General features: G+C 36.7%; 1 protein-coding gene across 2 annotated transcripts in view; it reads left to right on the plus strand.

Annotated features, from left to right (window-relative positions):
* ADAMTSL3 (ADAMTS like 3) overlaps positions 1-19,285 on the plus strand; it is a 628,767-nt gene that overhangs the window by 267,094 nt on the left and 342,388 nt on the right. For both annotated transcript variants that reach the window (XM_007479267.3, XM_056805881.1), the window contains exon 4: positions 9,701-9,828. In XM_007479267.3, coding sequence (XP_007479329.1) covers positions 9,701-9,828 — 128 coding nt within the window. The remainder of the gene's footprint in view (positions 1-9,700; positions 9,829-19,285) is intronic.

The following is a 19,285-nucleotide window of genomic DNA, read 5'->3' on the forward strand; positions in this document are numbered from 1 at the left end:
CAATCTGCTAGGTGTGAGGTGATACCTCAGTGTTGCTCTGATTTGCATCTCTCTGATTATAAGAGATGTAGAACACTTCTTCATGTGCTTGTTAATAGTTTTGATTTCTTTATCTGAGAACTGCCTATCCATGTCCCTTGCCCATTTATCAATTGGGGAATGGCTTGATTTTTTGTACAATTGATTTAGCTCTTTATAAATATGAGTAATTAAACCTTTGTCAGAGGTTTCTATGAAGATTTTTTCCCAGTTTGTTGTTTCCCTTCTGATTTTAGTTACATTGGTTTTGTTTGTACAAAAGCTTTTTAGTTTGATGTAGTCAAAATTATTTATTTTACATTTTGTGATTCTTTCTATATCTTGCTTGGTTTTAAAGCCTTTCCCCTCCCAAAGGTCTGACATGTATACTATTCTGTGTTTACCCAATTTACTTATGGTTTCCTTCTTTATGTTTAAGTCACTCATCCATTTTGAATTTATCTTGGTGTAGAGTGTGAGGTGTTGATCTATTCCTAGTCTCTCCCACACTGTCTTCCAATTTTCCCAACAGTTTTTATCGAATAGTGGATTTTTGTCCCAAAAGCTGGGATCTTTGGGTTTATCGTATACTGTCTTGCTGAGGTCGCTTTCCCCCAGTCTATTCCACTGATCTTCCTTTCTGTTTTTTAGCCAGTACCAAATTGTTTTGATGACTGCTGCTTTGTAATATAGTTTTAGGTCAGGGACTGCAAGGCCCCCATCATATGTGTTTTTTTTCATTATTTCCCTGGATATCCTTGATCTTTTGTTCTTCCAAATGAACTTTGTTATGGTTTTTTCTAAATCAGTGAAGAAGTCTTTTGGTAGTTCAATGGGTATGGCACTAAATAGATAAATAAGTTTGGGTAGGATGGTCATTTTTATTATATTGGCTCGTCCTATCCATGAGCAGTTAATGTTTTTCCATTTGCTCAAGTCTAGTTTTAGTTGTGTGGCGAGTGTTTTGTAGTTGTGTTCATATAGTTCCTGTGTTTGTCTTGGGAGGTAGATTCCTAGGTATTTTATTTTGTCTAAGGTGATTTTGAATGGGATTTCTCTTTCTAGTTCTTGCTGCTGAGCTGGGTTGGAGATATATAGAAAAGCTGATGATTTATGTGGGTTTATTTTGTATCCTGCAACTTTGCTAAAGTTGTTGATTATTTCAATTAGCTTTTTGGTTGAATCTCTAGGATTCTTTAAGTAGACCATCATGTCATCCGCAAAGAGTGATAACTTGGTCTCCTCCTTGCCTATTTTGATGCCTTCAATTCCTTTATCTTCTCTAATTGCTACTGCTAGTGTTTCTAGTACAATGTCAAATAATAGAGGTGATAATGGGCATCCTTGTTTCACTCCTGATCTTATTGGGAATGCATCTAGTTTATCCTCATTGCAGATGATATTAGCTGATGGTTTTAGATATATACTGTTTATTATTTTTAGGAATGATCCTTCTATTCCTATGCTTTCTAGTGTTTTTAATAGGAATGGGTGTTGTATTTTATCAAAGACTTTTTCTGCATCTATTGAGATAATCATGTGGTTCTTGCTAGTTTGCTTGTTGATGTGGTCAATTATGTGGATGGTTTTCCTAATGTTGAACCAGCCCTGCATCCCTGGTATGAATCCTACTTGATCATGGTGAATGATCCTTCGGATCATTTGCTGGAGTCTTTTTGCTAGTATCCTGTTTAAGATTTTTGCATCTATATTCATTAAAGAGATTGGCCTATAGTTTTCTTTCTCTGTTTTTGACCTGCCTGGTTTTGGAATCAGTACCATGTTTGTGTCGTAAAAGGAGTTTGGTAGAACTCCCTCTTTGCTTATTATGTCAAATAGTTTGTATAGTATTGGGATTAACTGTTCTCTGAATGTTTGATAGAATTCACTGGTGAATCCATCAGGCCCTGGGGATTTTTTCTTAGGAAGTTCTTTGATGGCTTGTTGAATTTCAATTTCTGATATGGGATTATTTAAGAATTCTATTTCCTCTTCTGTTAGTCTAGGCAGTTTGTATTTTTGTATATATTCATCCATTTCTCCTAAATTGGTGTATTTATTGCCATATAATTGGGCAAAGTAATTTCTAATGATTGCCTTAATTTCCTCTTCATCGGAGGTGCTGTCCCCCTTTTCATCTTTAATGCTGTGAATTTGCTTTTCTTCCTTCCTTTTTTTAATTAGATTGACCAGTACTTTGTCTATTTTGTTTGTTTTTTCAAAGTACCAGCTTCTTGTCTTATTTATTAAATCAATAGTTCTATCACTTTCGATTTTATTAATTTCTCCCTTAATTTTTAGGATTTCTAGTTTGGTTTTCTGCTGGGGGGTTTTAATTTGATAGCTTTCGAGTTTTTTCATTTGCATTTCCAATTGATTGATCTCTGCTCTCCCTTGTTTGTTAATATAAGCATTCAGGGATATGAATTTACCTCTGATTACCGCTTTGGCTGCATCCCAAAAGGTTTGAAAGGATGTTTCGCCATTGTTATTTTCCTCGATGAAATTATTAATTGTTTCTATGATTTCTTCTTTAACTAAACGTTTTTGGAGTATCATATTGTTTAATTTCCAATTGGTTTTAGATTTGGTTTTCCATGTACCATTACTAATCATTATTTTTATTGCCTTGTGATCTGAGAAGGCTGCATTCATTATTTCTGCTTTTTTGCATTTGTGTGCTATGTGTCTGTGACCTAATGTATGGTCAATTTTTGTGAATGTGCCATGTGGTGCTGAGAAGAAGGTGTATTCCTTTTTATCCCTATTTATTTTTCTCCATATGTCTATTAATTCTAATTTTTCTAAGATTCCATTCACTTCTTTTACCTCTTTCTTATTTATTTTTTGATTTGATTTATCTAAATTTGATAATGGTTGGTTTAAGTCTCCCACTAGTATGGTTTTATTGTCTATTTCTTCCTTCAATTCTCCTAGTTTTCCATTAGAAATTTGGGTGCTATATTATTTGGTGCATACATGTTGATTAATGATATTTCCTCATTGTCTAGAGTCCCTTTTAACAAAATATAATTACCTTCCCTATCCCTTTTGATCAGGTCTATTTTTGCTTTGACTTTATCAGATATCATGATTACCACTCCTGCCTTCTTTCTATCAGTTGAGGCCCAGAAGGTCTTACTCCATCCTTTAATTCTGACCTTGTGGGTATCAACCCGCCTCATGTGTGTTTCTTGAAGACAACATATGGTAGGGTTTTGGATTCTAATCCATTCTGGTATTCGTCTACGTTTTATGGGTGAGTTCATCCCATTCACGTTCAAAGTTATGATTGTCATTTGTGGACTCCCTGGCATTTTGATAACCTTCCATAATTCTAACCTTTTCTTCTTCGGCTCTACCTTTTAGTCCAGTGATTTACTTTGAATCAGTCCCTCTTGTCCCCTCCCTTGATGTTTCCCTTTTTAGTCCCTCCCTTTTTGTTCCCTCCCCCTCCCCCCTCTCTTTCCCTCCCTTTTTGTTCTCCCTCTCCCCCTCCTCCCCTTGGTTTTCCCTTCTCCCTACCCTTGTTGGGTAAGATAGAATTCATGATCCCAATGGATCTGGATGTTTTTCCCTCTCAGAGTTGATTTCCCTGAGATTAAGGTTTAAGTAACCCCCCCCCCTTCCTCTCCTTCTTATAGGAGTTTTCTTCCCCTCCCCTTCCCATGTGAATCTTTGTGTGAGAATGATTATTCTATTTGTTCTTTCTTTACCCCCTATTTATACATTACATTTTCCCCACATATTAGTATACATAGATTGATAGAAATGTAGTCCTTATAGAAGAGAGTTTGAGTAAAAGAAGAAGATAACATTTTTCCCCTTTCCTTAATATTTACCTTTTCAGGTATTCCTTGCTCTTTGATTTTCGGTATCAAACTTTCCACAGAGCTCTGGTCTTTTCTTTGCAAAAAGTTGGAAGTCTTCTATTTTGTTGAATGCCCATACTTTCCCTTGGAAGTATATAGTCAGTTTTGCTGGGTAGTTGATTCTTGGTTGGAGACCCAGCTCTCTTGCCTTTCTGAAGATCATGTTCCATGCCTTACGATCATTCAGAGTAGAACTTGCAAGGTCTTGTGTGACCCTGATTGGCATTCCTTTATATCTAAATTGTCTTTTTCTGGCTTCCTGTAGGATTTTTTCTTTTGTTTGATAGCTTTGGAATTTGGCAATTACATTCCTTGGAGTTGTCTTTTGGGGGTTCAGTGTAGAAGGTGTTCTGTGAGCTCTGTCAGTGGCTGTATTGCCCCCTTGTTCTAGAATCTCTGGGCAATTTTCTTTGATTATATTTGTATCACCATGTCCAGTTTGGTGTTTATTTCTGGCTTTTCTGTGAGTCCAATTATTCTTAAATTATCTCTTCTCCCTCTATTTTCCAGATCTATCATCTTGTCGGTGAGATATTTTATGTTCTCTTCTAATTTCTTGGTGTTTTGGCTTTGCTTTATTAGGTCTTGCTTTAAAGCCTGGTTTTCTTTTACAGTTTGGTCAAACTGGTTTTGTAGATGCGTGAATTTCTTTTGCATTATCTCCCACTTTTCCTCCCAGAAGGCTTCCATCTTTTTGGTCATTTCTGATTCAAATTCATCATGGGTTTGTGGAGAGTTTCCATTTCCTTTGGAAGATTTTGGAGCATTTTCTTGTATATCTTCTTCTATCTGCTCTGTATTTTGTATTTTGGCTCCATAGAATGTGTGCAAAGTCGCCCCTTTCTTCTTATTTTTCTTGGTATTTTGGGGCTTCTGTGCTTCTGTGGAGTTTGCCATCTCTGAATGGGGAGGATTAGCTTTTCTTATCTCTGTCTGGTGTTCATAGGCTTTAGTCCTGGGCAGATTGTCGGTTCTATGAGCTTTCCCTGGGTTAAACTGAATATGCCTCACTGGAACTGGAATGGAAGGGTCGGACCACGAGGCCACACTCTCCCCCCCCCGGCTCTCTGGGTCGGGTTGCTTCCCGGAAGTTGCCTTCAGAATCGCTGGCCGTGAGGCTGTTTCGTCGGCCTGCAGGGGGATGGGCTGCAGCTTCCCCAAGCTCCGAGGGCAGGGACTTTCACTGAGACTTGGATAGCAGTATCCAGCCCGTGAGGCTGTCTTGCCCGCCCTGAGGGTTGCTGTTGTTTCAGACAAGCCTGCTCTCTGCCGGGGGAGCTCCGAGGGCAATGACTTTCACTGGGACTCGGATAGAAGGCCCTCCATTAAAAACTACTTTGCCCAACTATATGGCAATAAATATACCAACCTAGGTGATATGGATGAATATTTACAAAAATATAAATTGCCTAGACTAATAGAAGAAGAAATAGATTTCTTAAATAATCCCATATCAGAAAAAGAAAGCCAACAGGCCATCATGGAACTTCCTAAGAAAAAATCCCCAGGGCCTGATAGATTCACCAGTGAATTCTATCAAACATTCAAAGAACAGCTAACTCCAATACTATACAAACTATTTGACATAATAAGCAAAGAGGGAGTTCTATCAAATTCCTTTTATGACACAAACATGGTACTAATTCAAAGCCAGGCAGGTCAAAAACAGAGAAAGAAAACTATAGGCCAATCTCTTTAATGAATATAGATGCAAAAATCTTAAATAGGATACTAGCAAAAAGACTCCAGCAAGTGATCAGAAGAATCATTCACCATGATCAAGTAGGATTCATACCAGGGATGCAGGGCTGGTTCAATATTAGGAAAACCATCCACATAATTGACCACATCAACAAGCAAACCAACAAAAATCACATGATTATTTCAATAGATGCAGAAAACGCCTTTGATAAAATACAACACCCATTCCTATTAAAAATACTGGAAAGCATAGGAATAGAAGGGCCATTCCTAAAAATAATAAACAGTATATATCTAAAACCATCAACTAATATCATCTGCAATGGAGATAAACGAAATCCATTCCCATTAAGATCAGGAGTAAAACAAGGATGCCCATTATCACCTTTATTATTTGACATTGCATTAGAAACACTAGCAGTAGCAATTAGAGAAGAAAAAGAAATTGAAGGCATTTAGATAGGCAAGGAGGAGACCAAATTATCGCTCTTTGCATATGACACAATGGTCTACTTAAAGAATCCTAGAGATTCAACCAAAAAGCTAATCGAAATAATCAACAACTTTAGGAAAGTTGCAGGATACAAAATAAACCCCACATAAGTCATCAGCATTTCTATATAATTCCAACACAGCTCAGCAGCAAGAACTAGAAAGAGAAATCCCATTCAAAATTACCTTAGACAAAATAAAATACTTAGGAATCTATCTCCCAAGACAAACACAAGAACTACATGAACACAACTACAAAACACTCTCCATACAACTAAAACTAGACTTGAACAATTGGAAGAACATCAACTGCTCGTGGGTAGGATGAGACAATATAATAAAAATGACCATCCTACCCAAACTCATCTATCTATTTAGTGCCATACCCATGGAACTTCCAAAATTTTTTTTTTACTGATTTAGAAAAAACCATAACAAAGTTCATTTGGAAGAACAAAAGATCAAGGATATCCAGGGAAATAATGAAAAAAAAATACAAAGGAAGGGGGCCTTGCAGTCCCAGATCTCAAACTATATTATAAAGCAGAGGTCACCAAAACAATCTGGTAATGGCTAAGAGACAGAAAGCAGGATCAGTGGAATAGATTCGGGATAAGTGACCCCAGCAAGACAGTATATGAGAAACCCAAAGATCCCAGCTTTTGGGACAAAAATCCACTATTTCATAAAAACTGCTGGGAAAATTGGAGGACAGTGTGGGAAAGATTAGGTTTAGATCAACACCTCACACCCTACACCAAGATAAATTCAAAATGGGTGTATGACTTGAACATAAAGAAGGAAACTATAAGAAAATTAGGCAAACACAGAATAGTACACATGTCAGACCTTTGGGAAGGGAAAGACTTCAAAACCAAGCATGACTTAGAAAGAGTTACAAAATGCAAAATAAATAATCTGGAATACATCAAATTAAAAAGTTTTTGTACAAACAAAACCAATGTAACTAAAATCAGAAGGGAAGCAACAAATTGGGTAACAATCTTCATGAAAACCTCTGACAAAGGTTTAATTACTCAAATTTACAAAGAGCTAAATCAATTGTACAAAAAATCAAGCCATTCTCCAATTGAGAAATGGGCAAGGGACATGAACAGGCAGTTCTTAGCTAAAGAAATCAAAACTATTAATAAGCACATGAAAAAGTGCTCTACATCTCTTATAATCAGAGAGATGCAAATCAAAACAACTCTGAGGTATCACCTCACACCTAGCAGATTGGCTAACATGACAGCTATGGAAAGTAATGAATGCTGGAGGGGATGTGGCAAAGTAGGGACACTAATTCATTGCTGGTGGAGTTGTGAATTGATCCAACCATTCTGGAGGGCAATTTGGAACTATGCCCAAAGGGTGATAAAAGACTGTCTGCCCTTTGATCCAGCTATAGCACTGCTGGGTTTGTATCCCAAAGAGATAATAAGGAAAAAAAAAACTTGTACAAGAATATTCATAGTTGTACTCTTTGTGGTGGCCAAAAATTGGAAAACGAGGGGATGCCCATCAATTGGGGAATGGCTGAACAAATTGTGGTATATGTTGGTGATGGAATACTATTGTGCTAAAAGGAATAATAAAGTAGAGGAATTCCATGGAGACTGGAACAACCTCCAAGAAGTGATGCAGAGTGAAAGGAGCAGAACCAGGAGAACATTGTACACAGATACTGATACATTTTGGTACAATCGAAGGTGATGGTCTTCTCCATTAGTGGCAATGCAATGTCCCTGAACAATCTGCAGGGATCTAAAAAATACTATCCACAAGCAGAGGATAAACTGTGGGAGTAAAAACACCAAGGAAAAGCAACTCCTTGACTACAGGGGTTGAGGGGATATGACTGAGGAGAGACTCTAAATGAACACTCTAATGCAAATACCAACAACATGGAAATGGGTTAGAAACAGGAACACATGTGATAACCAGTGGAATCATGCATCGGCTATGAGAGAGGGAAGGGTGGTGGGGGGGAGGGAGGAAAAGAAAATGATTTTTGTTTCCAGTGAATAATGTTTGGAAATGACCAAATAAAATAATGTTAAAAAATAAATAAATAAATAAAAGGGTAGATCTCTCCTGAGGATAGTCCCTCAGAAAATCCAGGAAAGAGAATCAGCCTTTCACTCACCACATGTCAGTCCAAAAGGGAAGCAGTTTGAGATCTCAAGCCTTAGCTCCTCCAAAGTCAAGTTGAAGACCAAAGAGAGAAGCACCTCTTCACAGGAAAAGCTTGGCATTTTTAAAGACTGTTTCTTTTTGTCACTTCCTGTGACTTTCCTCCACTTTACATGTACCAATTACAGCTAAGGCTTTGCTTAGGATTGCATAGGCGGCAATCAGTCGATTCTGATTTGTCACTCACTATTGTACACATGAGTCACAGACCTCCCCCACTCAAGTATGAGTTGGGTATATATATACTTTTGATTAAATATAAAAATGGGCAGGGAAGAGTTAATTTAATCTTCACAATGGAGGGGGAGTTAATTAAATCTTCACAATCAGGGTAGAGTTAATTTCATTTTCACACATTCTATCCATTGTTCCACATAACTGCCTTTCCCAATTAAATTTTAATCTAGTTTGAGTCAAATTGTGGAGGGTTTTGGGCTACAGTCTGATTTTGACACCTGTGATCTATCTAATTCTCTTTTGGTTATCAATTACACAGAAGACTTACATTGCTAGGATTAGTTCCACAACTACATTTTTTCCTATAGGTTGAAACCACAGGTCCAGCCAGTCTATATCCTATTATTTGTTATAATTTTAGCCCTAACTCTCTGCTTAAGGAAGACAGGAAGTATATACTTCATTAAAGAGAGGACATAGATCACAAATTTGAACTGACAAGGAATTTAGGGATCAGTTAGTCCTGACAAATTAGGAAACTGAATTGCCTAGAGACTGAGTGACTTGCCCAAGTTTACATAGCTAGTAATGTACAGAGGCAGGTCTTGAGTCCAGATCATGTGGACTAAAAACTATTTCCACTACTTCCATTTCACTTCCTCAATTGCATCTAAAATGATTAAACTAAAACAAATCCTGATATTTAAAGGGGGTAAATTTTCATTGTCTGGAAAATTCATTCATGTGGAATTTCCATCCCTAGTGGAGATGGAAAAATGAAATGTTACTTTTTGTTTTGTTTGGGTCCAATTTTTTCTCCCTGGGGAACATATGCTTGAGATTACAATGGAAATTGGTGGGTGGGAAAGTATAATATAGCCCTTTGCAAAAATTCATTTTACAGAAATCTCAGAGGAGCATATTTCTTCTGTTAAATGAGGTACACCTACAACACCTCTTCTTTTCTTCCCTCCCTCAGAGATATAGTCTAATGGAAAATAATTTATTCTTAATCATACTATAGTACTCATTACTAGAATGACTCTAGATTCTTACAGTTATTCTCTGCCATCATGCTCTAATGACAAAATAATAATTTTAAAGTTAAACATTTCAAAGATGTTTCATTTCCTTTGGATACCCTTAGGAAAAGATGAGAAAGGTGGGGAAGACTCAGAAAACTTTAAGGCATTTCCAGAAGTATTACATTCTATTCCTTATTTTTTTTTTTGCCCAATTTGTAGACATCAAGAATTACTCGGTCAGATGAGGATAAAGATGGTGGCTGGGATGCCTGGGGTGCTTGGAGTGATTGTTCTCGGACCTGTGGTGGAGGAGCATCCTATTCTCTGAGGAGATGCTTGAATGGAAGGTCAGTAATGAAGTTTCTTGCATTTAAGCCAGCAGTATCTTTAGATTACATTTTGGCATACACTGCAAAACCAAGTACTATTGCCATATGAAATTAAGTATGCCAAGCTATTAGAAGGCCTGTGTAATTAAGATGCAATTTAATAAAAAATATTATTAAGTATGTACTGTGTTCAGGGAACTGTTCTGGATGTTACCAAATGGAAAGATGAATATTATATAGACCCTTCACTTAGGATTTTTCTACTCTAGTAGAGAGGGGAAAATCCATTACTCAAATAACTAAAATGAAAACTCTAATATAATAGCTGAGAGTGAGGCATAGTATTGGACCTGGAGTCAGGAAGACCTGATTTCATATTTCTCCAAGTTTTTCTTATGATGGGCTAGTTATTTAACCTCTCAACCTGAGTTTCCTGATCTTTAATAGATGGAGATTATTCTGCATACTAGATAGTATGCTATGAGTGATGCTTGAGAACAGGGATAGTGTCTCCCTCTTATATTTGTATTCTGGCACCTTGCATATGCCTGGCACATAGTAGACCATTAATAAATGTGTATTCATTTATTAGTGGCATCTGCTTAACAGGAGTCTTGTGAAAATCAAACAAGATAATATATGCAAAGCATTTTCCAAGCTTTATACTGTTAGTCAGCATCTTATTATAATAATATTTACCTATATTAATATAGGTAAATATAATATAATATATTATATTAATTTTATTCAATAAATTTAAATTAAATTAAAAATATTATATAAATAATAATAATAATATATATAATAATTACCTTCCGTCTTGGAGTCAATACTGTATATTGGCTCCAAGGCAGAAGAGTGGTAAGGGCTAGGCAATGGGGGTCAAGTGACTTGCCCAGGGTCACACAGCTGGGAAGTGTCTGAGGCCAGATTTGAACCTAGAACCTCCCATATCTAGGCCTGGCTCTCAATCCACTGAGCTACCCAGCTGCCCCCTCAGTTAAATTTCTGATGAACTTGAATGATTGTTATTATTCATTCATGTCAGTCATGTCCAACTCTTTTTGATTACATTTTGGATTTTCTTGGCAAAGTTACTGGAATGGTTTGCTAAATGGCTTAGCCCTGGGTTACTCAGTTAATAAGTGTCTGAAGCCAGATTTGAACTCAGGAAGATGAACCTTCCTGCCTCACCACACCATTTATCTGACTCAATGGCCTTGAATGATAGAATAAGGAATTTGAACCTTGCTCAATAGGCAGTGTTGAGCCAGTGAAAGTATAGAAGCAAAGGAATAATATGATTCAAGCTATACTTTAAGATGATTACTTTTGGTTGAAGGAGTTCAGCTAGATGGCTCTGTGGATAGAGTGAGACCTAAAGATAGGAGGTCTTAAGTTCAAATGTGGCCTCAGATACTTCCTGGCTGTGTGATGCTGGGAAAGTCACTTAACCCCAGTTGCCTAACACTTCCTGATCTTTGGCTTTAGAAACAATACATAGGATTGATTCCAAGAAAGTAGGAAAGAATTTTTTTTTTAAAGTTTATTCCTTTGGCAGCATTGCATAAGATGCATTGGAATGGGGAAGTTTGAGGTAGGGATTGTGAACCACAAGGTAACTGTGTATTTTAATGAGCTCTGAACCCAAGACCCTGTGGCAATTGTCTGTTTTTTACAGCATTCCCAGGGGGCAAGCAATGTCACATGTGTTGTGCTCTCATGAACTTGAGCCACAGAATGAGGAATTGACATGCCAAAGTAGATGATGGCATTAGATGGGAATTCAGGATTAGAACCCAACTTTCCTGAATCTTCTTCTTGAGTTCTATCCATAGGAATTAATTTCCTATTAAAATACTATGAGTGACCCATTCATTGGAACAGAATACCCTCAAGGTTTGCCAGAGAGAAATTAACAAGATTATTTTTCCAAGGTTTTATATATTGGAAAATGTAAGTCTTTAAAAAAATCACTCTAGGAATGTATATATTTGTAAATTTGATTTTAAGAATGTCTGAATTAAAAATTAGACTATATTTAAAAAATATTAAGAATTTACTCTTAAGTTTTTATGAATTGGTAATTATATATTTATACATCCCATCACAAAGATTAGAAAGGGATTTTGAAGAGATAAAGATATAGTTCAATGTTCCTTGTATTTATTTTCATAAAACTAATATTCCAAACATATGTGTAAAGGAGGGGGATGATTGGCATTGCTAATTGTTGCAGAAACAATGAGGGGGACAAAGGTTAGCTGAAACTCGGATTTTATTAGTGGAGAGAGAGACAGAGAGGAGAAGGGTGAATGAAATGGTAATCAAAGCAAAGGATTAAAAAAGGAAAGGATGGTGAGGAAATAGAGGGAGCTGAAAGGATTAAGCTATGATACCTTTGATACTTGGGGTAGGTGGAACCAGTGTACTCTGTCCGAAAAAAGTCCACAAACCACCCAAACCTTCTTAGTAGACAATTATATCTGCATTTCTATTGGCTAGATGGTGTGTCATAGTGGACTGATCCTTGAAGTTGTGGGGGAAGGGATCAGAAGACCTGAATTTTGTTCTAGTTCTTCCAAAACTAGTTTTGTGACCTGGCTCATTTCATATTGATTGAGATTCAGTCTCCAAAAGTATAAAGTGATTTGGCTGATTAGACAAACTCTAGTCTCTTTCGGCTCTAGCATTTGATGTTTTCTATTACTCACAGTCACCATTTTTGCTCAACTTGATCATGCTTCTGAGTCATATTTCATAGTCCCTTTTAGATTATCCACTTCATCTTCATCTTTCTTCTCTTCTGAGTTTGCAATCACACTTCCTTTTTTCATTTTTTAAATTACAATTTTTAAACCCTTTCCTTTTGTCTTCAAATTGATATTTAGTATTGGTTCCAAAGCAGCAGATGGGTAAAACCAGGGTCACACAGATAAGAAGTATCTATGGTCATATTTATTATATTTTTTGGGGGGGAGATTAATTTCATATTATAACTTTTATTCTAACTTTTGACTGTTATTCCAAAGTTATTCACAGTAAAAATAATTTTTAAAGAAGTTGTACTTTCCCTCAAAACATTTCTTTTTCATGTTTAATCATCATTATTAACATTTCCCCATCACTTTCTTTTTTTCCTAATAGGTTATTTCTTTTTTATTGCCATGCAAAACATGAGGCCAGATATAAACCCAGGTCCTCCTGACTCCAGGGCTTGCTCTGAATTCACTGAGCCTCCTTCTATACACTGTTTTCCTAGTTCTACACACTTCACTTCGCATCAATTCATAGAAATCTTTTTATGTTTTTCTGAACTTTTCCTCTTCATCATTTCTTATAACCCAGTAGTTTTCCATTATAATATACCATAACTTATTCAGCCATTCCATAATTGATAGATACCCCCACAGTTTCCAATTCTTTGCCACTACAAAAAAATATTTTTGTTCAAGTAGGTCTTTCCCCCCCTAATTCTTATGTCTTTGGGATATAGACTCAGTAGTGGTATGCGGGATCAAAGGGTATGCATAATTTCAAGGTCCTTTGGATGTGGTTCCATATTTCTCTCCAGAGTGATTGTATCATTTCAAAGTTCCACCAAAGTTCCACCATTAGTGTCTCAATATATTTTTAAGCAAATGGAAATAAGCCAGTGAACAGAGAGGGGCAGAAGATTCAAGAAAGGTAATAAGGAAGGGGAGCACAAGGAGATGGATGAGGACACAGGTGGAAGACTTCTTAAGACAGAGAAGAAATACTTCTTTTTCTCCATATTTGTACTTTGTTTCTATAATTTTCCACTAATATATTCCAGAGAGAATGGAGGCAGGTGGATTTTCTACTGAAATATGGTGTGTATATGTTTGATGAAAACTGCCATAAGAATGAATTAGGGACCATAAATTGCTGCTTTCACCTTATTTTAAGTCAACCAAAATAGATACATTTATGGTTTTGATTTATTAAAAATTATACTGACTGTATCCAGAATGTACTTTTCCTAAGTGCTATATATGCTTCTGGGATTTGGTCCAACACCCTTTCCAAACTATCCAAGTAGCTACCTAGCCTTTAAAAGCTAAAAAACCACTGACTTCCGATACCAACGACCTAAATAGGGAAAAGGTAAGTCTTTTGCCTGACTCATAAGCTACTCTCCAATCTCTCTTCCCTCCAAACTGTCCAGAAATGTGAATTCATATAATTCATTTCTACTTTCCAGTAGGTCACTCATTGTAAGTAACGTCATAGGCTTCTAGCCTAACAGCTCTGGTCTGCTTGGACTAGGATTGAAACTTGGATCCATCAGATTCACATATGGCTGTCTTCATAGCAAAACCAGTACTTTGGGGTTCTTGCCATGTGCTTAGTCATATAAATTTGGCAAAGCATATAGAATGAATTTTGGGATTGATGAACAGAAGTATAAAATATTACAACTGAAAAGGAACTTAATACATAAATGATCAGCTTTGATTGCTTATCCAAGATTAAGTTGGAGCCCACTGAGGGGAAGGGAGAAATTCTGGGGTTATACAACCAATTTATGATGGAGCCCCAATTAGAATCTAGGCCTTCTGATTTCTAATTTATTGCTCTTCTCACATTACTGTTCCTGCTTCTATATTCCTGTTGGATGTCACATTTTCTGTGGGAAGTCTTATCATTCTATGGTAGGGGATCCTAACTTTTTTGCATCATGGCCCCTTTGGCAGTGTGATGAAACTTAAGGACTCCTTTTCAGATTAATGTTTTTGGAAGCCTAAAATAAAATATGCATGATTACAAAATAAACCATTTATATTTATATACAGGTATCACTTTTTTTTTAAAACAAGTTCATAGACTTCAAACTGTTTTAGGGCTATATGTTAACCCATAAGTAGAATAATAGATATTTTCTACATCCTCCATAACCCACTGATTATATTGTTGATTAAAATAGTCTATCAACTTTTTTTTTTGGTTTTTAGTTCCTACTGCTGTGTTTTAGGCACTATACCAGGCTCTGGGATACAAGGACAAAGAATGAAATAACCTTTACTTGGAATGGACTTATATTCTGTCCATTCCAAGTGCATATAAAAAGTGCATATAAAAATATATAATGGAAATGTAAAATTAATTAATAGAAATTAGTCAAAGTAGGCAAATACCATCTAGTTTCAGAGGAATAGTACCAGTAGATGATAAAAAAGCAGAAAAGACTTAATAGCAGAAGGCGAAGCTTTGAATTTCATTGCCAAGGAAGAAAGCAATTTGGTGGGGCAGAGGTTAGGAGGGAGTTCTGAGTAAGGGAAGAGAGGTATAAGATTGAGTGTATGGTAGGTGCTCATGAAACATTTATTTTTGTTTTAAGGATGATGGAAACTTGGACATGGTTGTAGAAATTAGGGAAGGGGGAGGGGAGACAAAGAGGATGCAATGATATAATGTTATCATTAGATAACATGAATTTGTAATATGTCCAGTTAGCACATTAGAAACTTTTTTCCAGCATTGTTCATCATTTTGTCAGAGATGTAGAGGTGGTAAATGTAGTAGGATCCAAGGAAATTAGAGAGACAAGAGAAATAGAACAGTAGGGCAATATTTCAAGAAATTCCAGATCAGAGAAAAGGGTTGTATTGAAATGACTAGTAATTGGTTTGAGGTGGGAGAGCAAAGAAAGTATAGTTACAGTAGGGGTTATGGCTTGAGAAAACCAAAGGATAGAAAGAAGGAGGTGTTGATGACAGCAAAAAACAAGTGTAGAAGAGTGAAGCATAGGAAGAGGTAGAATGAGTCTAGATTCAGCAGGGACTTACTGCATGTAAATAGATGCCCCTGCCTTCTTCCTCAAAGTAGCTATTGTGGGAAACAGAGGTTGTGGTTTTCTAGCTAGCAGAGGGCACAGTTTGGGAGCCTGAAAACAAGGAACTTTCTTTCTGGACTTTAAGTCAGAAGTTTGAGAATTGAATCCCAGCTCTAATATTACTAACTATGAGAACATAGGCAAATCATAATAAGATTTAATTCAATAAACATTCATTCAAGGCAAAACAAAAGTAAAACTAGTCCCAAACCTTGAGGAACTTAGATTTCATAAGTGATTAGAGGGTAGAAGTGGAAATAAAAGACACAGATAAGCCAGTACAAAACAATTTGATGAGGGAGAAAATATAATAATTGGAGGAATCACAAAGGGGTTCATTTAGGATGTGCCATTTGAGCTGAGCCTTGCAGGAAACAAAGGATTTTGAGAGGCTGAGGTTGGGTGAGAGTAGATTTCAGGGAAGGTGGGACAGCCTAAGTGAAAGCAAGAGGACAGTACATGGAATGGCAAACTTGGAGAGCAGTAAATAGCTCAGTTTGTCTAGTACACAAAATGGAAGTTGTATTTGAAAATTTTTATTTAATTAATTGATTTAGAATGTTTTCCATGGTTACATGTTCTTTCCTTCCCCTCTTCCCACACCCCTCCCATAACGAATGAGCAGATTCACTGTGTTTATATATGTCATTGATCCAGACTTACTTTCATATTATTAATAATTTCATTAGGGTGATAGTTTAGAATCTACATCCCCAGTCATATCCCCATTGACCATCAAGCAGTTGTTTTTCTTCTGTGTTTCTACTCCTACAGTTCTTTCTCTGAATGTGGATAGTGTTCTCTCTCGTAAATCCCTATGGGTTGTTGAGGATCACTGCATTTCCACTAATGGAGAAGTCCATTACATTTGATTGTACGACACTGTATCAGTCTCTGTGTACAATGTTCTCCTGGTTCTGCTCCTTTCACTCTTCATCTTTTCCTGGAGATCATTCCAGTTCACATGGAATTACTCCAGTTCATTATTCCTTTGAGTACAATAGTATTCCATCATCAACATATACCACAATTTGTTTAGCCATTCCCCAATTCATGGGCATCCCCTCATTTTCCAATTTTTTGTCACCACAAAGAGCGCAGCTATGAATATTCTTGTACAAGACTTTTTTCCTTATCTCTTTGGGGTATAAATTCAGCAGTGCTATGACTGGATCTTTTAGCACCCTTTGCACATAGTTCCAAATTGTCCTACAGAATGGCTGGATCAATTCACAACTCTACCAGCAATGCATTTATGTCTCAATTTTGCCACATTCCCTCCAATGTTCATTATTTTCCTTTGCTGTCATGTTAGCCAATATGCTGGGTGTGAGGTGGTACCTCAGAGTTGTTTTGATTTACATTACTCTGACTAGTAGTAGTAGTAGTCTCTCAGAAGCCGAGAATGACGATTGTCTTTGTGCATAAATCACAAAGATACTTGTGCGTGAAAGAGATTTAAGTGGAAATGTCGGTGCAAAGAGACAGTCCCACTCTCTTGGCGTTGGGAGCCTGCGTCTAGTGGCATGAAAAATCATTACACCTGGAGACTTCCTCAGCTGCATTGGATGGCCATGTTGTCTTTTGTGCTCCAACACGCCCTAAGCACTCCACAGTGCCTTGCTGTATTGCCATCTCAGCCATTGAACCTTCTTGTTGGTTTCTTCCGCCTGTTCCGCCAAAACAGTCTTCACATGCTGGGTGAGCAAAGCTCTAGTTCACTAGGGATCAACAACGACCCGATGGCTACCTCACAAGGTTTGGCCGGCCTGTCGAAGCCTTTGCCTGGGGTGTGGCCGCTGCTGCATGCTAGCAGCTACTAGGAGCCACAAGTGAGAGCTGGTTGTCAGGTAGGCGTCAGAGGCTGGAGAGCTGCCCTAAGAGGGCACAACAAGCCCTCCATACCAAGGTGCTACCCTTCTCTGAGCACCCTATACACCCCTACTTACTATGACTATAAGAGATTTAAAACACTTTTTCATGTGCTTATTAATAGTTTTGATTTCTTTATCTGAAAATTGCCTATTCATATCCATTGCCCATTTATCAATTGGGGAATGGCTTGGTTTTTTATACAATTGATTGAGCTCTTTATAAATTTGAGTAATTAGACCTTTGTCAGAGGTTTTTGTTATGAAGATTTTTTTTCAATTTGTTGTTTCCCTTCTAATTTTGGTTGCATTGGTTTTGTTTGTACAACCCCTTTTTAATTTAATGTAATCAAAGTTATTGATTTTACATTTTGTAATTTTTTCTAACTTTTTTGGTCTTAAAAATCTTTCCTTTCCCAAAGATCTGACAAATATACTATTCTGTGTTCACCTAATTTACTTATAGTTTCCTTCTTTATATTACATCCACCCATTCTGAGTTCAATGTGGTGTAGGGAGTGAGATGTTGATCTAAACCTAATCTCTCCAATTCTGTTTTCCAATTTTCACAGCAGTTTTTGTCAAGTAGTGGACTTTTGTCCCAAAAGCTTGGATCGTTGTGTTTATCATAGACCCTTTTGATGAGGTCACTTATCCCAACTCTATTCCACTGATCCTCCTCTCTCTCTTAGCCAGTACCATATTGGTTTGATGACCACTGCTTTAGAGTATAGTTTGAGATCTGGTACTGCTAAGCCACTTTCTTTCACATTTTTTTCATTATTTCCCTAGATATCCTTGATCTTTTGTTCTTCCAAATGAACTTTGTTATGGTTTTTTCTAATTTGGTAAAAAAGTTTCTTGGTAGTTTGATGGGTATAGCACTAAATAAGTACATAAGTTTGGGTAGGATTGTCATTTTCTTATGTTAGCTTGTCCTACCCATAAGCAATTAATGTTTTTCCAATTATTTAGATCCAGTTTTAATTCTGTGGAAAGTGTTTTGTATTTGTGTTCACATAGTTCCTGTGTTTGTCTTGACAGATAGATACCTAAGTATTTTATACTGTCTAGGGTGGTTTTTAATGAATTTCTTTTTCTAATTCTTGGTGCTGAGATGTGTTGGAAATCTATAGAAATAGTGATGACTTATATGGGTTATTTTGTATCCTGCAACTTCGCTAAAGTTGCCTATTATTTCCACTAGCTTTTTAGTTGATTCTCTATGATTCTTTAAGTAGACCATCATATCATCTGGAAAGAGTGATAGATTGGCCTCCTCATTGCCTATTTTAATACCTTCAATTTCTTTTTCTTCTCTAATTGCTACAGATAGTGTTTCTAGTACAATGTTAAATAATAGAGGTGATAATGGGCATCCTAATTTCACTCCTGATCTTTTTGTGAAGGCTTCTAGTTTATCACCATTGCAGATGATGTTTGCTGATAGTTTTAGATATACACTTTATTATTTTTAGGAAAGGCCCTTCTATTCCTCTGCTTTCTAGTGTTTCCAATAGGAATGAGTGTTGTATTTTGTCAAAGGCTTTTTCTGCATCCATTGAGATAATCATGTGATTTTTGTTGGTTTGCTTATTGATATGGTCAATTATGTGGATAGTTTTCCTAATATTGAACCATCCTTGCATTCCTGGTATAAATCCCACTTGATCATAATGAATAACCCTCGTGATCACTTGTTGGATTATTTTTGCTAGTATCCTATTTAAGATTTTTGCATCTATGT

Source organism: Monodelphis domestica, chromosome 1 (genome assembly GCF_027887165.1).
Source record: "Monodelphis domestica isolate mMonDom1 chromosome 1, mMonDom1.pri, whole genome shotgun sequence".
Lineage (NCBI taxonomy): Eukaryota > Metazoa > Chordata > Mammalia > Didelphimorphia > Didelphidae > Monodelphis > Monodelphis domestica.